The sequence below is a fragment of the Eurytemora carolleeae genome, unplaced genomic scaffold (assembly GCF_000591075.1).
Source record: "Eurytemora carolleeae unplaced genomic scaffold, Eaff_2.0 scaffold839, whole genome shotgun sequence".
NCBI lineage: Eukaryota > Metazoa > Arthropoda > Copepoda > Calanoida > Temoridae > Eurytemora > Eurytemora carolleeae.
In genome coordinates, this window is record NW_019396749.1 from 49,817 (window position 1) to 69,106 (window position 19,290).

The following is a 19,290-nucleotide window of genomic DNA, read 5'->3' on the forward strand; positions in this document are numbered from 1 at the left end:
GCAGAGAGGAGTATATAGTTCGAGGAGAGGATGATGATGTTGATCCCTGCCCAGTTTCCCAAGGTTTGGGGAGAGACCAGGATCGCCAACAAGATTGGCATGGTAGGAGAGCTGGCGGGAAAGACTCACAGGATCAATACAGGAGGTGATGAGAGGTACATGTCATTGAATCTCAGGAGAGTATCTCACTCTGGGTTGGACTGGCCTAGCAAGTTGACCCTGGATGAATTTTTGCCTCTACACGCCCCTCTCCTGGATTTCCTGGTGGAGGATACCAAGAGGATTGACGCGTGGAAGTACCCCAAGCTAGAGGAATTGGAGAAGTATCAGAGGATCAGAGGTTTGGATCTGAAGATGCTGGATAGGATCGAGGTGAGAGAATTGGTCTGCGGAGTATCTTCAACCTCTGAGATCTTAGAGGTGAAGGAATGGATCGAGAGGATGCAGAACGTGGATCAAAGAATGTTTGGAACCCGGATTGTGTCCTTTGATGTAGAGGATGTAAAGGCGACATACTTCGACACTCTGAGGATGGCCGGGAAAGCTACTATTGATCCCAAGAATGCGATTCTGAAGAGGAAGTGCGATCCGGAGATGATGACAGATGCCTCTAAGGATACGTTCAAGCAGATTCCTGGCAAGATCATGTTCGGGAATGGAGTATCATGGACCTGCCTGATTTCACTGGATCTGAGGAGAAACAAGAGGAAGGAGTACGTGTTGGAGAGGATGATGGTTCAGCCGGAATTACTTGATTTACTCCGTGATCTCCCTGTATCTGCTGGACTTGCAATCCGGAGAGATATTCGGAGAGTGGAGGAGTTTTATCCCTTGATCTCTGGTGAGGAGGTGAGGTTAGAGAGAGGATTTATTGATCTTACATCTCTAGCCGTTCTAGCCGGATATAAATTCCAGGAAAGGAACATGACAGCGATGGGAGTGCAGGTTATTGGAACTCTCCTGAATAAGAATGTTTCTACAGGAGATGACTGGTGGGGAGAGAGGTGGCAGTTGATTCCAGAGTCCCTGAAGTTTTACGCGTTGGGGGATATCCAGTTCAGATTCATGACCTATAATATCCTGGCAGGATTGCTATTGAGAGATGTCTTCCCGGACCCGGATGTATTGTGTAGGTACCTGAAGTGCAGTCAGAAGGAGGCGGCGGACTGGTTCCTGGAGTTCCTGATGGTGTCACTGGAAGGGGTGGAGTATCATCAGAAGGCAGAAGAGGAAGCTGAGACGAGGGAGGAGATGGTTCTTTCTCTGAGGTACAGGAATGAGAGGGAGAAGCTGTGTGAGTTTTCTCCTCCTCTGGTCCGGTTATGGACTCAGATTCTAGGGAAGTGGCCTGCTCCTACTTCTGGAGGATGTCAGTATCTACTAGAGGCGAGGGAGTGGTTTTTGGTCCAGATGGGTGTCCTGGCCCAGGCTGGATATACATGGTCCAAGGGAAGAAGTTTGTCGGCTAGGGTTTCGGTCCCTGAGGAGATGGATCTAGAGTTGGATGTTCCCTGGGAGGACAGGATGTTTTAAGAAGTGAAGGATTACGTGAATTCAAACTCTAAAAGTTTCCAGTGATTGTATTTCAGGTCTAGTTGAGTTGTCAGGAAGTTCAAGTCACGGGGTGCAGATGGAACTTTTTTCGTTTGCTCTTGGTTGGGCGAGTGTTACGCGAGCCATGCTCCGTGTATAAAGTCTATGTGGTGTCCTTGTGAATTCCTGAGTTCTCCCTGCGGATCTGTACAGAACGTATTGTAAAAAACTAGTTTTAGAAGCTGTCTCCAGACCGACTACGCAGGCGCAAGTTTCTCGCGTGGAAGCGGGCAGTTTCTACCGTAGTATATATTTGTTTGTCTTGCAAGTTCGTCTATTATTAAAATTCGTGCCAATAATTCTAGGATCACTGCGGTAATTATTCTTTATATATATATATATGAATATCGTTTATTTATGTTCTATTATGGTTTGATATCTTGTAAATGTAATGTATTGGTTCCATTCCACAGTTTTGTATTGTACCTGTACACTATACTGGTACTTTTTTTCATAATAAAAGAATTATTTCCCATTTCACTATTAAAATGGGCTGAATATGTGCCTAGGTAAACCCAGAGAAAATTTGTTTAAAGCTCGATCATAAAATCAAAAAGTTTGTTATTTGTTCAAAAGTCTCAGGTTAAATGTGATGAAGCCCAATATATTTATTTTCATATAAATACAATATTTTAAATATACTTTACAGGGAAGTTAAGGGATTTTTACTCTACTAAGGGTTCCCGAAACCATTCTTTTTCGAGGGAACCAGTGGTTAAGTAAAGATTTTAAATTCCCGAAAAAGCAGTTGTACACAATTTTATCATCTTTTGAGATGAAAATGTGTGAATAAACTTGGCGAGCGGGTTGTTATTTTACTTAATTGTTCCAAGGGACGTAAAGTAATCTATAAACGTCCCTCTGTTGGACAATCATGGGTCGGTAATGTTGGTCAAAAAGCGGTATCATGAATAAACCTGCGGAACTTCAGTCATGTAATCGCGGACTTTCTTCTCTGGATCTCCTGTTACAACCTTCCTCCAACTACGCTGGGCCACGCCACGGGCCTAAAACCAAACCAATATCTATCAGCTGTTTAAAATTAAAATACGGGGCATTGCTAAATCCGTTTTTAAAATATCTTGTTCATTTTTTTCTTTCAGGAGACTTCACAAAAATCTACAAAGACTTGCGTCATTAAAAATTATATTAAAACAAACAATTAAATCAATGGTTCATAAATGAATGATTTAAGATTAATTGTAATAAAAAGTGAGAAAACAATTTTGTAATTTTGTAAAACTTCTTAGATTTGTGGAGTCTTAATGTCCAACAGGTAGCATTGTGTATTTAACAATATTTTTGGTTAAATCAGTATTTTAACCTTTTCTAATTGTTCGTGTAATATTCTTCCTGAATCATCAACACGATATCTAAACATTATAGATTATGTCAATGTTGGTAACCAGTTTATAAAAGTATCTTAATATTATAATATTATAATATCATAGATTATGTCAATATTGGTATCCAGTTTATAAAAGTATCTTAATGCCCCTTATTCCACCAAAAAGAGTAGAAAATACAAACACTTCTAAACTAAAATGTTATCTTTTAACATTTGTTCTTCTTAATCTAGAAAATATATTCTGAAACATTCTTCTACATTGTAATGTTTATGTAAGAAATTGACATCAAATTAATTAAACCACAATTCTAAAAAATTAAGATTTAATGGTTACTTTTTTTCATTATTTTCAATTGACTTATTTCTTATCCATTTGGCAATAAAAAAAATTAGAATGAACTACATAAAAATTATTTTTCTACATTGTTGCATATAATTAATAAGAAATATTTTTTTTTCAAAAATCTGAGTTATGACAATTTTTTTGTAAAACAAACAGCTTAGTTAATTTTGCTAATTTTGCCCAGTTGTGAAAAAGTTGCAATAAAAGTACAAATTCACAATATTTGATCTATGATGCAACTTTTTCTTAAACTAGTGCTGGGCACGTAAGTCTTTTTTTCTATTTGTTCTGTAGTTAAAGAATATTTAAGAAACCATTTATTAATGATTAACTTTTTTATTATTTTCAAAAATGATTATTAAGAATTAGCCCAGTTTTTCTGTTCTGTAAGCCTTGGCTATGGTTGCAGGCATAAAAGGTAAAAATAAAACATTTTTATTTTGCTGAATAAATATACCGTAATTTTTTTTTAAAGGTTCCGTTTATTAACGGAACTGTTCCCAGTCCTATCTTAAACAAACAATGCACCAGTGCATGTTGCATTGCATTTTATTTAAATCATGAAAATTTAAATTTAAGATTTAAAATCCTTTTATTCTTAGTACGTTACACTGTACTACAACGGATTGTACAACACTGTACTGCCACTGGTGTCTACATTACGCAATAAACTAGATATAAAATGAAAAACTGGAAAGATTACCTGAAAATCTCATTGTCTTTTACAACATGAAGAACCTGGCCGGAGAACTTCCTAAAAAAAAAAGTTATTGCTAAAATTGATTGTAAAATCTATATAATAAAACAAGACATTCGTATGTATATATGTTGTCTATAGCCGGCCAAACGGCTGGATCGATTGGGCTGAAAATTTTTGTGGACACACAGGTAGTGTTATAGGCTATAAAGATTTTTAATTTTTTTTTCTCCAAAAAAATTCTTTTTTTCCACGTGCAACGCCGGGCCTTTCGGCTAGTATCAAATATTATGATTTAGTCAGATAAATTTTTAAATACAGAGTTACCCACAAAATAGTAGACAGTAGACTTCATAGCCAAAATATATTCAGTATTTGATTTAATATTAACGAGTTTCTGCATTTGTAAGCTATTTTCTTTCTGTGCCAAATCAATTAGTCAAATTAAAACTATATTTAAGGCAGCCTTCTGATCACAATATTAAAAGAGTTACAGGTCGTCTTTAACGTATCATCCTCTGTGGGTTACCCTGTGGAGAAATCAGGTGTTTTGGTTTAAAAAGCAAACGAGTGTTAATTTTTACACTAATTACCAATCGTAGATTTTCCAGTTTTTTCTTTTACATTAGATCCATTATGCAGTGTTTGTTGACTATTGGTTGAGAGATAAATTGTGACAGGATTTATTCCTACGAGACTGAACATATTTAGCTAGATTTACGTGATATGAGACTGAACATATTTAGCTAGATTCACGTGATATGAGACTAAACATATTTAGCTAGATTCACGTGATATGAGACTGAACATATTTAGCTAGATTCACGTGATATGAGACTGTATATATTTAGCTAGATTCACGTGATATTTAGCTAGATTCACGTGATATGAGACTGAACATATTTAGCTAGATTCGCTTTATTTTTTAAGTTTCTTATTTTAGGCAATAAGGTTAATTTGTAAAACATCTTTTAAATATTATGAAATATAAATTATACAATCAAATATTTTTGTAACAAGTCCTGTTTAGAATTTTATTTTTTTATTTTCAAATATTCAATCGTTGCTATTGAAAATAATACCTGCCTGCCTATTCTGTCCAATTTTTGAAAAATAAGATAAATTTTCTTTTTTAAAAAGTTTCCAAAAATAATAAAGTTCTTTGGGACTATGAATCCCTTTAACTCTACCTCAGATTATCCTTTTTAGCCTCCCAGGACGACTGACGATTCATGGCTGACATTTTTCCATACACTGAAAACTTTTTCAAATTTGTAATATTTTATAGGATTTTAATAGCTTTTTTATAAATCACAAACTATTGCTGAACTAGTAAAATTAAAACGTTTTAAGCATGTACTATTTAATACAAATCAGTGTTTTCAACATCAGGTATTTTATTTTTTTACATCTTTAAACTTTGCTTTGGTGTCTTTTTGTCTGTTTGTTTGTATCCAATAAACGTCAGCACGGCTGAATTGATCAGGCCCAAATTTTGTGTGTGACCTCACATCACCCCAGGGATGGTTTAAGGATGATCGAATTTTCAAAATTTGTCTCAAACAAAATTCGATTTTTGACAATTTCGAAAATCCACAAAAAATATAAAAAATGTTTTACTATGTGTACAAAGAGAAGATGAAAATAGAAGATGGACCCCATGGTATAGTTAAGGAATATTTTAGCATATGGCAATTTATAAATGATTCATTAAAAAAAATTCCAAAAAAGCCAATTATGATGTCAAATGATCCAGTATAGAACTGGGAAAAGACTGTTCAGTTTACTTTCCACTTTTTACTGTTTATTTGTCGCACTTTACACTCAGGGCACTGTAACTCAGGGTAGATATACAGACAATGCACAAAATTAATTTATGTGCAGGAGACTTAAAGCAATACAATGGAAATTTAGAGCAATACACAGTACACACGGGAATTTAGAACAATACACAGTACACACGGGAATTAAGAGCAATACACAGTACACACGGGAATTTAGAGCAATACACAGTACACGCGGGAATTTAGTTCAATTCACAGTACACACGTGAATTTAGAGCAATACACAGTACACATGGGAATTTAGTGCAATACACAGTACACACGGGAATTTAGTGCAATACATAGTACACCGGTAATTTAGTTCAATATGTATATATTGTACTTATACAATGAAATTTAGCACACTTTCTCTTGGGGCACAAATAGGGTTGTTAATCGTTTTTAAAAACGATCGAAAAACCGTTTTTATTATTTCTAAAAACGATCGTTTCGTTTTTGGAATTAAAAGATTGTTTTTGAAAGGAACCACTAGTTTTGAACTTGCAAATAACGAAAAACTATCGTGTTTGAAAACGATTTTTTTAAACGATTGTTTTTTTTCAACGAAAAACTTTCGTTTTTGAAATCAATCATTTTTTAAAACTATGTTTTTTAAGCATCGCTAAAAAAATTTTGCCAATGAATCTAAGTTTTATGACAACTAATTTCAATTTTTTTCAGAAAGATAAGGTTATAAGTATTGTCTTTATAGAAACAAATAACCTGAATGTTTTCTCTTCAAAAGGTCGTTAACCATCGTTAAAAATTGACGTTTTTATAAACGATCGTTTCTAAAAAAGATTGTCATGGTATTTTTCGATGTCTCACGTTTTTACAAACGAGTCAATGTTTTTTGTCTTTTAATACAATAACAACCCTAAAAAATTACAGTTTCCATTTAAGATTGTGTGTGTTCTTGTTTAAGAATGTTAAGAACTAAAAATATAGAATTTGAGAACTTATCTAGAAGTTATTATAATGTTGTAAAGATAACAGGTATAAAGTTATAAAGCTAGTTAGATACATATATGTGTTTATTTATGTATTTATATATGTATATATGTATATATGCATATTGTAAGCAATTTATTATTCAATAAAAACAGATAAACATCCTCATATCACAATGTTTCATGGACCAATCAGTGAGGTCTGTTTCGCCGACCAAACAGATAAACCATAAAAATATTTAACTAAAATTAAGATTTAATATGTTGCATTTACCACCACAGCAGTTATCTAAGACAAACTTGTAAAAAAAAAGGTTGAACTGCTCGGAATAAACAGAAAAATCCGAAAACATATTTGTTTATTGCAGTTAGAGTACGATGAAAAAAGGCGACTTAAAAAGCAAAAGTTTAAAGCTAAAAATGATATTAGAAACGGGCCGCTTAGCGCTCTAAAAGCCTACTTTTGAAAATTATAATGATTTTTAACAATAAAAAAAACATGTTTTAACTGTAACTATTTATCTATAAGCCCTATTTGTTAGAATGATATACTGAACTAAGTTCTTATATTAAGTACAAATTCTAGTTAAATAAACAGCTTGTTATCTCCAAATATTTAATTTACTATAGGCTATCGCTACGTGAAAATTAGAGAATTATTTTCTAAGAAAAATATATCTGTTTACTATATGTGTACACTTGCAACTTACCACACACATACATCACCATGTGTATTGCGTAATGTGTTTTGTGTATTCAAATAAAATACTTCTTCTCTATAGTAAAAAAATATTTACTATTTACAACACCATACATTCTCAATTCAAAAATAATGGTAACAAAATTTTTTTTTTAAATTGATAATAAACAAAAGTTATATTTACATTTAAGCACGAAACTACCTTTCAATTTAGAAAATCGACATAAATCATATCTTTAAAAACATTTCTTTATTTTACCCAGCAGATTTTTCCAAACGCAATAAAAATTAATTTAAAATTTAAATTACAATTTACATTAAAAACCTCTTTGGAATTACAGATTTACTATTAGTTGGTTCTCCAGGTCTAGTTTTCTGTAGCTTAATCCTAAGCATATTATCTTGTACTCTAGTCTCTAGACTACTAACCACAGCTCCAGGGGGTAGATGGAACCTCAGGGTATCCTCCCAAACCTCATTGTGATGAACATCATCCTCATTCTTCCAGATCCCCTCATCCCATCTATCCTCATCCGGAATAACAGGGAATATAAACCTTTCAAGCAACTCTTTACTCATCCCGTCCTCTACCCTCTCAGAAACCTCCTTCCTCAGATTCTCCGGCCTCACCTCTTCTTTACAGGCGTGGAGGTCCGTGGGGGTCGTGTAGGGGTCGTCTTTGTTTCTTTCGATCCAAACCTCGTCGCCAACGCGGAAAACCTTAAAAATTACATTAGCATGAAACTCAACGCAATTTTTTCTTTCAATTGTGTTTTGTTTTTAGTCGTTGAAGCTTATTCATTCAATGTTCCTTTAAGACTGAATTTAACCTGAATAGTACTCTCAGGTACCGCCATTAAAATCTCATTCTTTGTGAGTATTGCTGTAATTTTATGCAGAATAGTAAACAATACACGGTGGAANTCGCATTAATTAAAGAAGTTTTTTCTTCTATTTTCTATTTTTTAAATTAAAGAAAGTAACATGGTTGAATTGGAAGAAACACCCTTCCCCCATAAAGGAGGCTGCGGTGATAACCAGAAAACAATGGAATAGGAAGACGACTTTATAGCAATACTTAAGTGTATTTAGTTTTGTTACAAATCAAATAGTTTAACTAGATACTTATCAAATCATTAATAAAGTGAATTGGGTTTATTTATACTGCTCAATGGTAGTGTCTAATGTTCATTGAACTATTTACAGTCAGAATTTGAGTCTACAAGCCGTCTTTCTATTTCTGGTTATCAGTGTAAGGGTCTATAAAGAACTCAATTTATCCACTAACAAAAAAAACTATGTGGTTACTTATATCTATCAGAATTTATACAGTTTAAAACATCAATAGTTTGCGAGGTCGTGATACAAAAATCCAGCGAGTTTTCATCGCTTAAGTAAGAATTTTTAACATTTATTTTTTTACTCTTTTTGTGGGGCTATGAATTCAAATATTTTAAGTAAATAAGAGACTTATTAAGCATATATTTTGGAAGGATTTTAAATTAGAGATGAAAATAAAACAGAAAATATTCTGATACAGATACACTTGCTTGCAGTTAGTTTTACGTGACTTGTAAAGGTAAAAGGATTAAGAAATTACAATATGATAAATCCCCCCCCCCCCTTCTTAAGATTGGTTACCAAGATGTCCTTAGTGTTGAACTGGTTGATGTTGATGAAGTATGTGATTGAGTTTACGTCCTCCTCCACCATCATTCCTCCCTTCATCATCCTCTCCTCCTCCTTCAGGAATCCCTCCACTGGATCGGAGGGACTAAATATTCATATATTAGCCTCCGGAGTACACACAATTACCACTGGAATTTTTCAAGCTTCTAAGCTGAGAAGTACGTTTCGTAAACCACCGTTGTAAACATTAAAATTTTATGATTATGTATAGCAATTCACAATATCATAGTTTAAACAAGTTTAGAGAGTTTTAAGAACAATTTTATTTCCCATAGCATTTGAATTCATTGCATAGAACCTTTATTAGAGCTTACAATAAATGCTTAAAATCAATTTCTTTAATGTTGCCTGTCTATATAAAAATAGAAGAGTTGAAATCAAGAAAGGAAATCAAAATTAATGCTTAATCTCAAATCAGATTGTTCAGAAAAGGAAAAAAGAAAAGCTTCCAAAAAGTGTAAAGAAAAGAAAAGAAATATTTGCTCTGGTATTTTACAGTTAATTCCTAAATGAGCCATACATCGAAAAAAATTATAAAATGTCGTCTTAACAATTTTTCAATGGGTATTATACTTTTTTACGCAAATCTCAGTATTTGCGAAAATAAGTAAATAGCCATGAATATGCGGAACAGTTTTAAAGAGCTCCACATAATCATTTAATTTAAAAACTAAATATATGCAACATTCCATTATCAGAAAGTGAAGAATACAACATTTGATGAATTCTTTCGACGTACTGCTTTTTTAGGGTTTAACTGTATCATAGCAATCCATTTTGACTTTAAGCATAGTAAGTTAGTAAAATGAAATCAGTTTTTTTCCCACAAACTCTAATATTGCGATTACTATATTTTTTTTAACTCGATGTCGTAGACATTATTATTTAAACTTAGATATTTTGAGCTACCAGAATTCATAATTTGAAATATCTAAGGCAATTGTTTGCAAAGATAAATGGATTAGAAAACCACCTCGTGTTTGTTGAAAAAAAATCAATTTCTATGTCAGTTGCATCATTTGCATAATATTATTTAGAAATAGAATAAAATACAGTCCTTGCCGTAAATATTAATACAATAAAGACGACTTTCAATTTCAATTATGATTCTTTCAATCAAACAGCATAGATGCACATATAATGGAAACAAAGAGAAGCTGTCAATGAACAGTTTCTTTTAATGTTTACATTGTATTGATTAATGTTTACCACTGAATTCAAATTCAAATATATATGTTACTTCAAAATTCCTACTTTTTCTCCAACCATGGTGGTAGAAATTCAGGGATCTTTTCTTCTACAACCGGTGTATGGATGACGTCATCAATCGGCTGTTTTGTAAATACTTCCGGTTCGTCAACTTTTGGAGGATTTAGCAGATCCCAACTTCCTGAAAAATGTTTTTTCATTCTCACAAATCTGCTGATCTATTCATTTAAACTAACTTAGAGGGTTCTTTTGGCAACGGCCAGCTAATATGAATAAAATCTTGTCTCCTATTTCTAGCAGAGGCCTACACAGGGGGGGGGGTTATGGGGGCTTAGTCCCGGATTAGTAAAATATACGGTTTACAGGGGGGGGGGGGGGTTCATAAGGAGCAAACTATTGTCCGAACAAATATGAATTCTTGTCTTTCTTCTATTTAAAAAATGATTATTTTAAATAGTAGTTTCTTTTAAAAAAGTAAATCGCGGTATTTCGAAGAAAAGACAAAAATTAAAAGTAATTTTTATAATCTTAAAGTGCCGCTGTGTTGACGAGGGGTAGAGGATAGTAACTATTAATCAAGGCACCACCCCCCCCCCCCCCAAAAAAAAGAAGAAAAAAAAAGAAAGATGCTTAGAATAAGGTCTGAATGTAAAATGTATGTACGTTAATGCGCAGTATACATCATGAAAACTAGAAATGGTATTGTTGTAACATGAATTCTATATTAAATATTTAATAGTGAAACACTACAAAAAATATTTAAAAATAATGTTTAAAATGTAAATAGCCGGCCAAAATGGGCTGATTTTTTTTTTGTGGACACTCATGGGTGATCAGGGGTGTGTGTTATAGGCTAAAAAAAAATTTCCACGGTTCTTCAGCTAGTTGTAATTAAAAGCATTGAATCCAATACTATATCCAAGGTGTACAGAATATATCTCCTTGACTTTATCTTTAGATTCCTCCCAAATACGAGTATTCCATTTATTTAAAATTAAAGGCACAATTTTCAAGGCCAAGGCTAATTTTAAAACACAAAAATTAAAAAAAAATCAATTAAAAGAGAATCGCAGCAAACTGGATAATTCAAAAATAGTCTTTTTAATTGTTTAAATTAGATTTACTGCAAGTACAGGGTTTTCCACAAAGAATGAGACTTCAGAGATGACTGAACAGAATAATACTGTCTGTTGCTTTAAATTTAGTACTTCCTGCAACTGTAAACTGTTTTTTCTTTTCCTAATCTTAAAAAAGGTTATAATAAGATATAATCATGGCATGAAGACCTTATTTAACCTTGGAAACGTTTGAAGAGTTTCGGGTCGTCTTTATAGTCTCATCTTTTGTGGAAAACCATGTGGAAAATGGTAAAAAACTTGATTTTTTTGCCAAAAAAAATACCTGGATAGTCCTCCTCCAGAACACCCCGACCTCCGTAGGCCTGTGGAGGAGCTCCAAACTCAATAAAAGGCTCCTGAATGATCTCTTCTAACATGTGCTCTGCTTCATGATGTTTACGATGTATCTCAGTTAGGGTATGGCTCCCTGGACTTGGTGCTCCAGTAGCTCCAAACTCTGTATAAGGCTCCTCAATAATATGCTTCATGAACTCATCATAATGATGGCTCCCTCCGCTCCTCTCTGTAACCAACCACTCAGACTCCAGGGGGAGAGCTCCAAACTCGACGAGAGGCTCCTCAAGAACTTCTTCAATCAGATGTTTAAGCTTTCCGCCATGTTTCCGTTTAATATCCGCCATTTTGTTGGGATGTTCCTTTTCCAACTTTTTTATTTTCAAATTTCGAACATTTTCTGATTTTCCGGACACTGTTATTATACGCAAAAATCCTAAACGCTGTCGATACATTTTTGAAATGCTTTGCAACCCTAGTGTTAAACTGGTACTGAAAAGACACATATTCATGAAAACATATTTGTAATGCGTAGATAGAGATGACCGCAGCAAATACGCAATGAAATAAACTTTATTGTCCCCAAGGTTATAATGCAAGGAAAGTTAATTGCAACCATGCGTATATTCTCTGCGTTCATATTGAAACAAGTTCTCTCTGGGCGGAATTTGTAAACAAGAATAGATGTATCAGTGTTCGTTTAATATCCGAGGAGGTTAACAGCATTAAATTTTGATAATTTTGATAATTCACATAATAGTTTCCTATGACCAGAAAAATTCATTGATTTTTATGTGAAAGATGGATCCCATGTCAGGCTTCGACATCCCTCTTGTGTTTACATTACCGCCCATGAGACAGTACATTACAGTACAAAAGACGCGTACACCTCAGAAATAACTTTCCTTGCATTATAACCTTAAGGGGGGCGTAATAGACGTCCTTTCAGGTATAATTGGGAGGAGGCAGTGCACCAAACTTGCTAGTGGGCGCGCCAGAAGCGTAGTGTGGGGTGGACAAGGGGGCTTAGCCCAGACCCTCCCCTGGATCAGTGAAATCTGCGTGTGCTTTGCAATGAAAAATTAATTTCTAAGGAGTGGGGGTGGGGCGGGCTTCCCATACCACCCTCATCTTGTACGCCGTTCTTGATACTCAACGTTATTGTATCCAACCACATCTAAAATTAAAGAAACATTGGTGTAAAGATATATGTATCAATTACAGATCCTCTTTTCCCGCATCCTAACCATGTTCTATGATCCAGTTTCGTATAAGTGCAGGCATGATTTGAAAAAAAATTTAAGCCTATCTTCTCAAACAATGTTGCAAACCGACGGTGCAAAGCCAATGTAACATTTTTTTTCAATTTAACTTCGGTTCTTGAATATTACGAGACCATTTCTTTCAACTTTAGTTGAACATATATTCTGCCTGTCTCTCCGTATCTTTTTTTTTGTGTGTCAAAAATTCATTATTTTTCTGTCCTTTTGCGCCCTCAAATAAGTGCCATGGCTATTTTAAATATTATTTTATTACTTTCTCTGTCCATTGTGCATTTGAATAATAAATAGATTTGAATAATAATAAAATTTAAAATTAATGGTTAAAACAATAATTAAAATTTTTTAAATTAAAGCAACGTCAAAAATTTGTTTTAAACCTAAAGAATTTAGATTGAAACCAGGCCCGTAGCCAGGANAAAAAGGCGTGCCGCGCAGGCCAAACCTTTTTTTAACCAAGCAAAAACAAACCAAGCATTGCAATGCTTGGTTTGTTTTTACAGTGGTATATGGTTGTTTTTATTACATTGTCAATGCACACTATAAAGACTAACCTTTTAACAAGTGTATTTGAGCTTTTAAGGGTTACATTTTAATGTCAGAAACTTTTCAGTTTACATATACATTATACAATATACTATAAATTTATCTACATGATATAGTATAGTACTGCAGCTAAACCAACAGAATCAATTGTTATGTTACTTTGACTTTGCATTATGATAATTGATAATTATACATTCACATTTCTTATTCATTTAAAAAAACCTTTTCAAGGGTCAATTGGGGGGTGGCAGAAAGTCTGAAAGCATACAGGAGATTATCATTTCATTTCCATGAGACTTTATAGCATATATTTAATAAAACATAGTGTTTTAATTAGGCTTAAACAGCTATTGAATGAGTGACTATGAGTAAATTAAGACACACACACACACACTTTTAATGAGTAACACACAAATAGATTACAATTTGGTTTGGGAAGGGTATTAATTCTTACTCGGGCTATATAATTGATAACTAAATTTTAGAAAATTATGAAAAACAGTTTCTTTCATAATGGGACTAGGGGGGGGGTGCTAATTCGTCATTGCACCCCCTTTCAGAAGAAAGGGGGGTGCAGTCCCCCTGCACCCCCCCCCTCGGTCCCTGGGTACGAACCTGATTGAAACTGCCGTAAAGTCTGCAGGACTCTCTTTTAACAGAGGGGATTTTCCTTTAAATAAATTCCAAGATTAAAGATGACTTTTAAGTCATCTTAATACTGTTATGTTTCGTGGGACACCCTGTATTCCCTGTATTATTCATACAGGGTGTCCCACATCAATTTAGACCGCGTCAATGGGTCTAAATTACGATTTAGGGGACAAATCAGAAAATTTCAGAAGAATGAATCATTTTGAAAAATTTAATAAGGCTAATAGAATTTTTTTCTTGCAGAAAATGCTAGATTTTTCGAGTATTATATGTGTATTTTGGCGTTAAAGATTGGAGAAAGTCTAATATGATATGGGACGCTCTGTAGTTTTCCAGGGAATAAGTAAAAGTGTTTTGACCAATAGGATCACTGGGATTGTTGCTTAACAAATATTCTTTCCAATAGGAATCCAGAATTTAAGGTTGTTTGTGTACGAATTGTGTACTCAGGAAATACTGTAAATATTGCTTCAAGGAATGTAACTGTTTCTTTCAAAGAACATGGACATCTGAAGTTAGAAAAGTCATAATAAATGAAAATTGCACTTTTCTCATTGTTTTTTGATAATTTAAGAAATGTAAATGTTGTTATAAGGATTTTATTTTGTAGTGAACACATGATGGATGTAAATTGGAGCGCCAAATAATCGTTAAAAGCTCGGAAAAACAATTTCTTAGATTTGAAATGAAATTAAATACTCCTTTCAGGTGTAATGACAAGGTTGAAATGGAGGATCTAGAAATGGAATCTCAACAAAATTCCAGGTTTTGAATATTTACGATCTAACGTACTAATATATATAAAAACTTATTATGCCCATATTTTTGGGAAGTGCTGCGAAATGTAGCTCAATACTATAATATTTCGAATATTATCGTTCAATGACCTTTTTTTGTATATATTGTTAATCTTTCTACATTTTACAGATAAACCGAGCTTACCATCAGATATCAGAAGTCTGTGCCTCTCTTGTCCTGAACTCTGTATAGGTTTAGAACCTAGAACCTAAATAGAATTATGAATTAAATTGACCAATGAATCGGAGTCCAATTGTCCAAATTGACCCTGACCTATAGGTCATTTGTGTTTAATACTAGCTGAAGGGCCCGGCGTTGAAAAAAAAAACTGCAAAATTATTCTTATTTATTTTTAATAATTTTAGGGTTAGGTTAGGTTAAGACAATTTCTGGGCCGGTCGCTGCGGTCAGGACAGGCTAGAGGGAGCCGAGCACCGCGAGTAGGACAGGCTAGGGGACCGGGCGCTGCGGCCACATGACCAATTATATCCATGTGTTACATATGAGATCCATGTACAAAATTCTTCTTCTTAAAAACTTTATTCAATACTAAAAAACACATCAACCATAGTATACATCACATGCAAAAAGTGGAGAGAAAAATTCTCTCATTATAAATCCTTCGCATCTATTGCTGTAATGAGCTGCTTTTAGCAGACCTCTTCAATGATAATGGTTTAATCAAAAACAAGATCGATTTACTTTTGCAAGTGTAGTTGCAGACTTTTCATCTTTAAAATAAAATTACAAACTTGAACAAAACTGCAATAGGTAAATAATAGTTTATTTGCAAACGTAGTGGCAATGGAATGACTTTTCATCTTTAAGAATATAAGAACAGTAAAAGCAAATAAAAATAAAAAATAAAACCGGAAAAAAGACTTTTAATCCGAAGTAATAAATCCCCCAGATAAACTCAAAAATAACCAAAAGAGATACTTTTCGTCCAAGAATCCGAAAGAATTCCATTATGAGAGCAAGAAAAATTTGTAGAAAAGTAATTGTACTCAAGCCTATATAAAATATTTTCTAGCCATAATTAACTGTTTGAAGAACAGGATATCAAGATATCAAAAAGGTACAAAAATAATAGGAGGGTTAGGGGGGTGTTCAAAAATCGTATACTAGGAAAACAGTTTTTGCTCACCCCCAGGCTATACATGAGTGTCTACAACAAAATCTCAATCCATTTGGCCGGCTGTAGGATACATATGTACGGATGTCTTATTTTACAATGGAAGATTTCCCCAAAACAATTCTATCACTAGGCTTTGTTTTTCTTTCGAAGTTGATAGATAAACGTTTATTTCTATACGCGGTATATTCCTAGAGAACGATTTTTGGACCCACCCCCTCCCTATCAATTTTGTACATGGATCTGACACGGATTATATTGACCCTGTGGCCGCGGCACTCGGCCCCCTAGCCTGTCCTAGCCGCAGCGCTCAGCCCAGAAAGTGTCTTAACCTAACCTACACTTCGATTATAGTCTTCACATCAGTTGACCTACAGAGAGAGATAAATATCATTTGTCCTACAATTTAATTGCACTATTCATTATTCATTATTTGTCCAACAGAGAGGGAATACAATTTTTTTTCTACAATGGATAACAATATTTGTTTTATAGTAATGTTTAAAAAGTTTTATTTAATTTCTTTTAATATGTTAAATAATAATGCTGTCATATCACCTCATTTTGGGTAAGGTAGGTTAGGTTAATACAATTTCTGGACCCAGCGCTGCGGCTAGGATGGGGTAGGGCCCGAGCGCTGTGGCATTTTTAATGTTAAATAATATGTTTTCCCTCACCTAATTCTGGGTTAATTGGCCGAGCGATACGGCCACTTAAATGTTAAATAATTTTCTTTTACTCTCTCTCACCTTATTTAGGGTTAAGTTAGGTTAAGACAATATCTGGGCCGAGAGCTGCGGCTAGGATGGGCTAGGGGGCTCTTTTTAAATGTTAAATAATGAGCTGTCTCCCCTCCGCCCCCAAAGAAAATTTGCCCTTTTGTCACACTTTTTGATCCTATTTCGTTTTACCCTTAGTAAATATATTCACCTGTTCAATATAAATAGAACGTAACATATAATATATATGTATATATTTTATGATGTGTAAGAAAAATGATTATTTTTCCGCTCTGTAGGACAAATGACGTATAAACAAATGATTTTTTAGGACAAATGATGTGCTGGACAAATAATGTATAGGACAAATGATGTGCTGGACAAATAATGTATAGGACAAATGATGTTTCCTCCACTTGTAAGAGAAATGATCTGTAGTACAAATGATGTGTAGGACAAATGGTTGTAGGACACATGATTGTAGGCCAATTGACATAGCTCCCATATTTTGTGAAACTATACAGAGTTGCAATTGCATGTTTTAATTAACAGGAAGGTAATTAACATAGCTCCTTCAATATATAATATAAGTCAAAATGTATAGAATTTATATTTTGGCCTTAAATTTAAACTTATTTATTTACAGTGAAGTGGTGGAGGGAGCCTGTAACAGTACAGTTGGCCCTCAGGAAATTTTAGACGCACTGGGTAAGTAAAGATATTATGGTTTCCGGGGAAATGATGGTGGAGCCCCTTTCCTAGAAAGTTGTGCACCCCCCCCCCCCCTCATCCCCTGGCCAAATCCCCTGCTAGTGTTCCTTTTTTCCGGGATGATTTACAAGATTTACAATTTTCCATAAATATAGATAATTTTTGTTTTTAACTTTAATAATTTTTTTAAAATTTTTATATGATATCAGATGGAAATATTTTAAGATTTCTATATTTCTTGTTCTTCATTTTTTTCTTGTTGGTCAATCCTTCAGTCATACTTCGGCAAATTTTGAAAATAAAAAGAATTTTGTTGGATGTCCCTGTAGTTTGCTGTGTTACGAGATAATTTTTGTAATTTCACACCATATGTTATCCTAAGTTTAATTTATATAGGATACAAAATACTTTGTTTTTCTCTAAAAAATTACTTATAATAATCCCAATTTATATTTTTATAGATATTGCATGGTTTATTTTTCATTTTTTCATCATATTTTAATGTCAAGGATATGAGTTGATGGCATCAGTTTACTGTGTTAGTCTTTTTCTTACTCTTTTAATGTTCTCTTACGCATTTTATCACAGGTAAAGAAAAAAAAAATATTTTAAAAATTATAGATTATTAAAACAATTTTATTATTAATTATTACAATATTTATTAGTTATATCATTATGAATTAATCGATTATTTTATGATTTTTTTTTGTTATTTCCAGAGTTCGATCAAAAGAGTTAAATCTTTCTCTGACATATCTTCAATTCTTCCCTTCCCTTCTTCTAATCCCGACCCTTCTTCCCTTCTTCTTCCCTGGTATATCCAGGCTTATATCCTTCACCCAGGTAACCAGGGACCCTTCTTCTTCCCTTCATCTTCCCTTCTTCGATTCACCGACAAAGGGTCAAACGACCCAGGGTCAAACGACACAGGGTCAAACGACATAGGGTCAAACGACACAGGGTCAAACGACACAGGGTCAAAAACGCGACAAAGGGTCAAACGACACAGGGTCAAACGACAAACGGTCAAAAAATGCGACAAAGGGGCAAATTTTTTTTAATTCTGTCAGTTAGTATTTTTTTTATTATTATTTATGCTTTGGTTAGGTACATTCTGGGCCGAGCGCTGCGGCTAGGACAGGCTAGGGGGCCGAGCACTGTGGCCACATGGTCAATTATATCCATTTATTTATTATTATTTAGGGTTAGGTTAGGTTAAGACACTTTCTGGGCCGAGCGCTGCGGCTAGGACAGGCTAGGGGGCCGAGCGCTGCGGCCACGGGTTAGGTTAGTTAAGACAATTTCTGGGCCGAGCGCTGCGGCTAGGACGGGCTAGGGGGCCGAGCGCTGCGGCCACGGGTTAGGTTAGTTAAGACAATTTCTGGGCCGAGCGCTGCGGCTAGGACAAGCTAGGGGGCCGAGCGCTGCGGCAACATGGTCAAATATATTGCCAACCCGACCATTATGGAAGCCAGAATCAGACTAAAGTTTTAAATCTTCAAAAAAGTTTGGCGGTGTTTTGTGATTAAAATTGCGAGTTTCCTATGATTCAAATCAAAAAATATTTTTATCATTTTGACCTTTTGTCGTTTGACCCTTTGTCGCACTTTTGACCCTTTGTCGTTTGACCCTTTGTCGTTTGACCCTTTGTCGTTTGACCCTTTGTCATTTGACCCTGTGTCGTTT

The 19,290-nt window shown here is 34.3% G+C and overlaps 3 protein-coding genes across 3 annotated transcripts in view; 1 reads left to right on the plus strand and 2 right to left on the minus strand.

Annotated features, from left to right (window-relative positions):
• The window catches only part of LOC111708186 (uncharacterized membrane protein C776.05), an 8,158-nt gene extending 2,917 nt beyond the window's left edge, over positions 1–5,241 (minus strand). Inside the window, exons 1-4 of the mRNA XM_023481485.1 lie at positions 5,172–5,241; positions 3,988–4,038; positions 2,918–2,966; positions 2,511–2,600 (exon numbers count right to left, since the gene is read on the minus strand). Coding sequence (XP_023337253.1) covers positions 2,511–2,600; positions 2,918–2,966; positions 3,988–4,038; positions 5,172–5,224 — 243 coding nt within the window. The 5' untranslated portion in view covers positions 5,225–5,241. The remainder of the gene's footprint in view (positions 1–2,510; positions 2,601–2,917; positions 2,967–3,987; positions 4,039–5,171) is intronic.
• Positions 5,242–7,682: 2,441 nt separating this feature from the next.
• Positions 7,683–12,271, minus strand: LOC111708183 (uncharacterized). Its single transcript, XM_023481481.1, has 4 exons — positions 11,754–12,271; positions 10,398–10,533; positions 9,096–9,228; positions 7,683–8,174 (listed from the first exon to the last, which is right to left on the minus strand). Exons 1-4 carry the CDS (start codon positions 12,268–12,270, stop codon positions 7,767–7,769), a joined length of 1,194 nt encoding a protein of 397 aa, XP_023337249.1. The 5' UTR covers position 12,271; the 3' UTR covers positions 7,683–7,766.
• Positions 12,272–14,926: 2,655 nt separating this feature from the next.
• On the plus strand, positions 14,927–18,740 carry LOC111708178 (uncharacterized). Its single transcript, XM_023481476.1, has 5 exons — positions 14,927–15,006; positions 17,540–17,601; positions 18,114–18,192; positions 18,324–18,505; positions 18,712–18,740. Exons 1-5 carry the CDS (start codon positions 14,927–14,929, stop codon positions 18,738–18,740), a joined length of 432 nt encoding a protein of 143 aa, XP_023337244.1.
• The last annotated feature ends 550 nt before the right edge of the window (positions 18,741–19,290 follow it).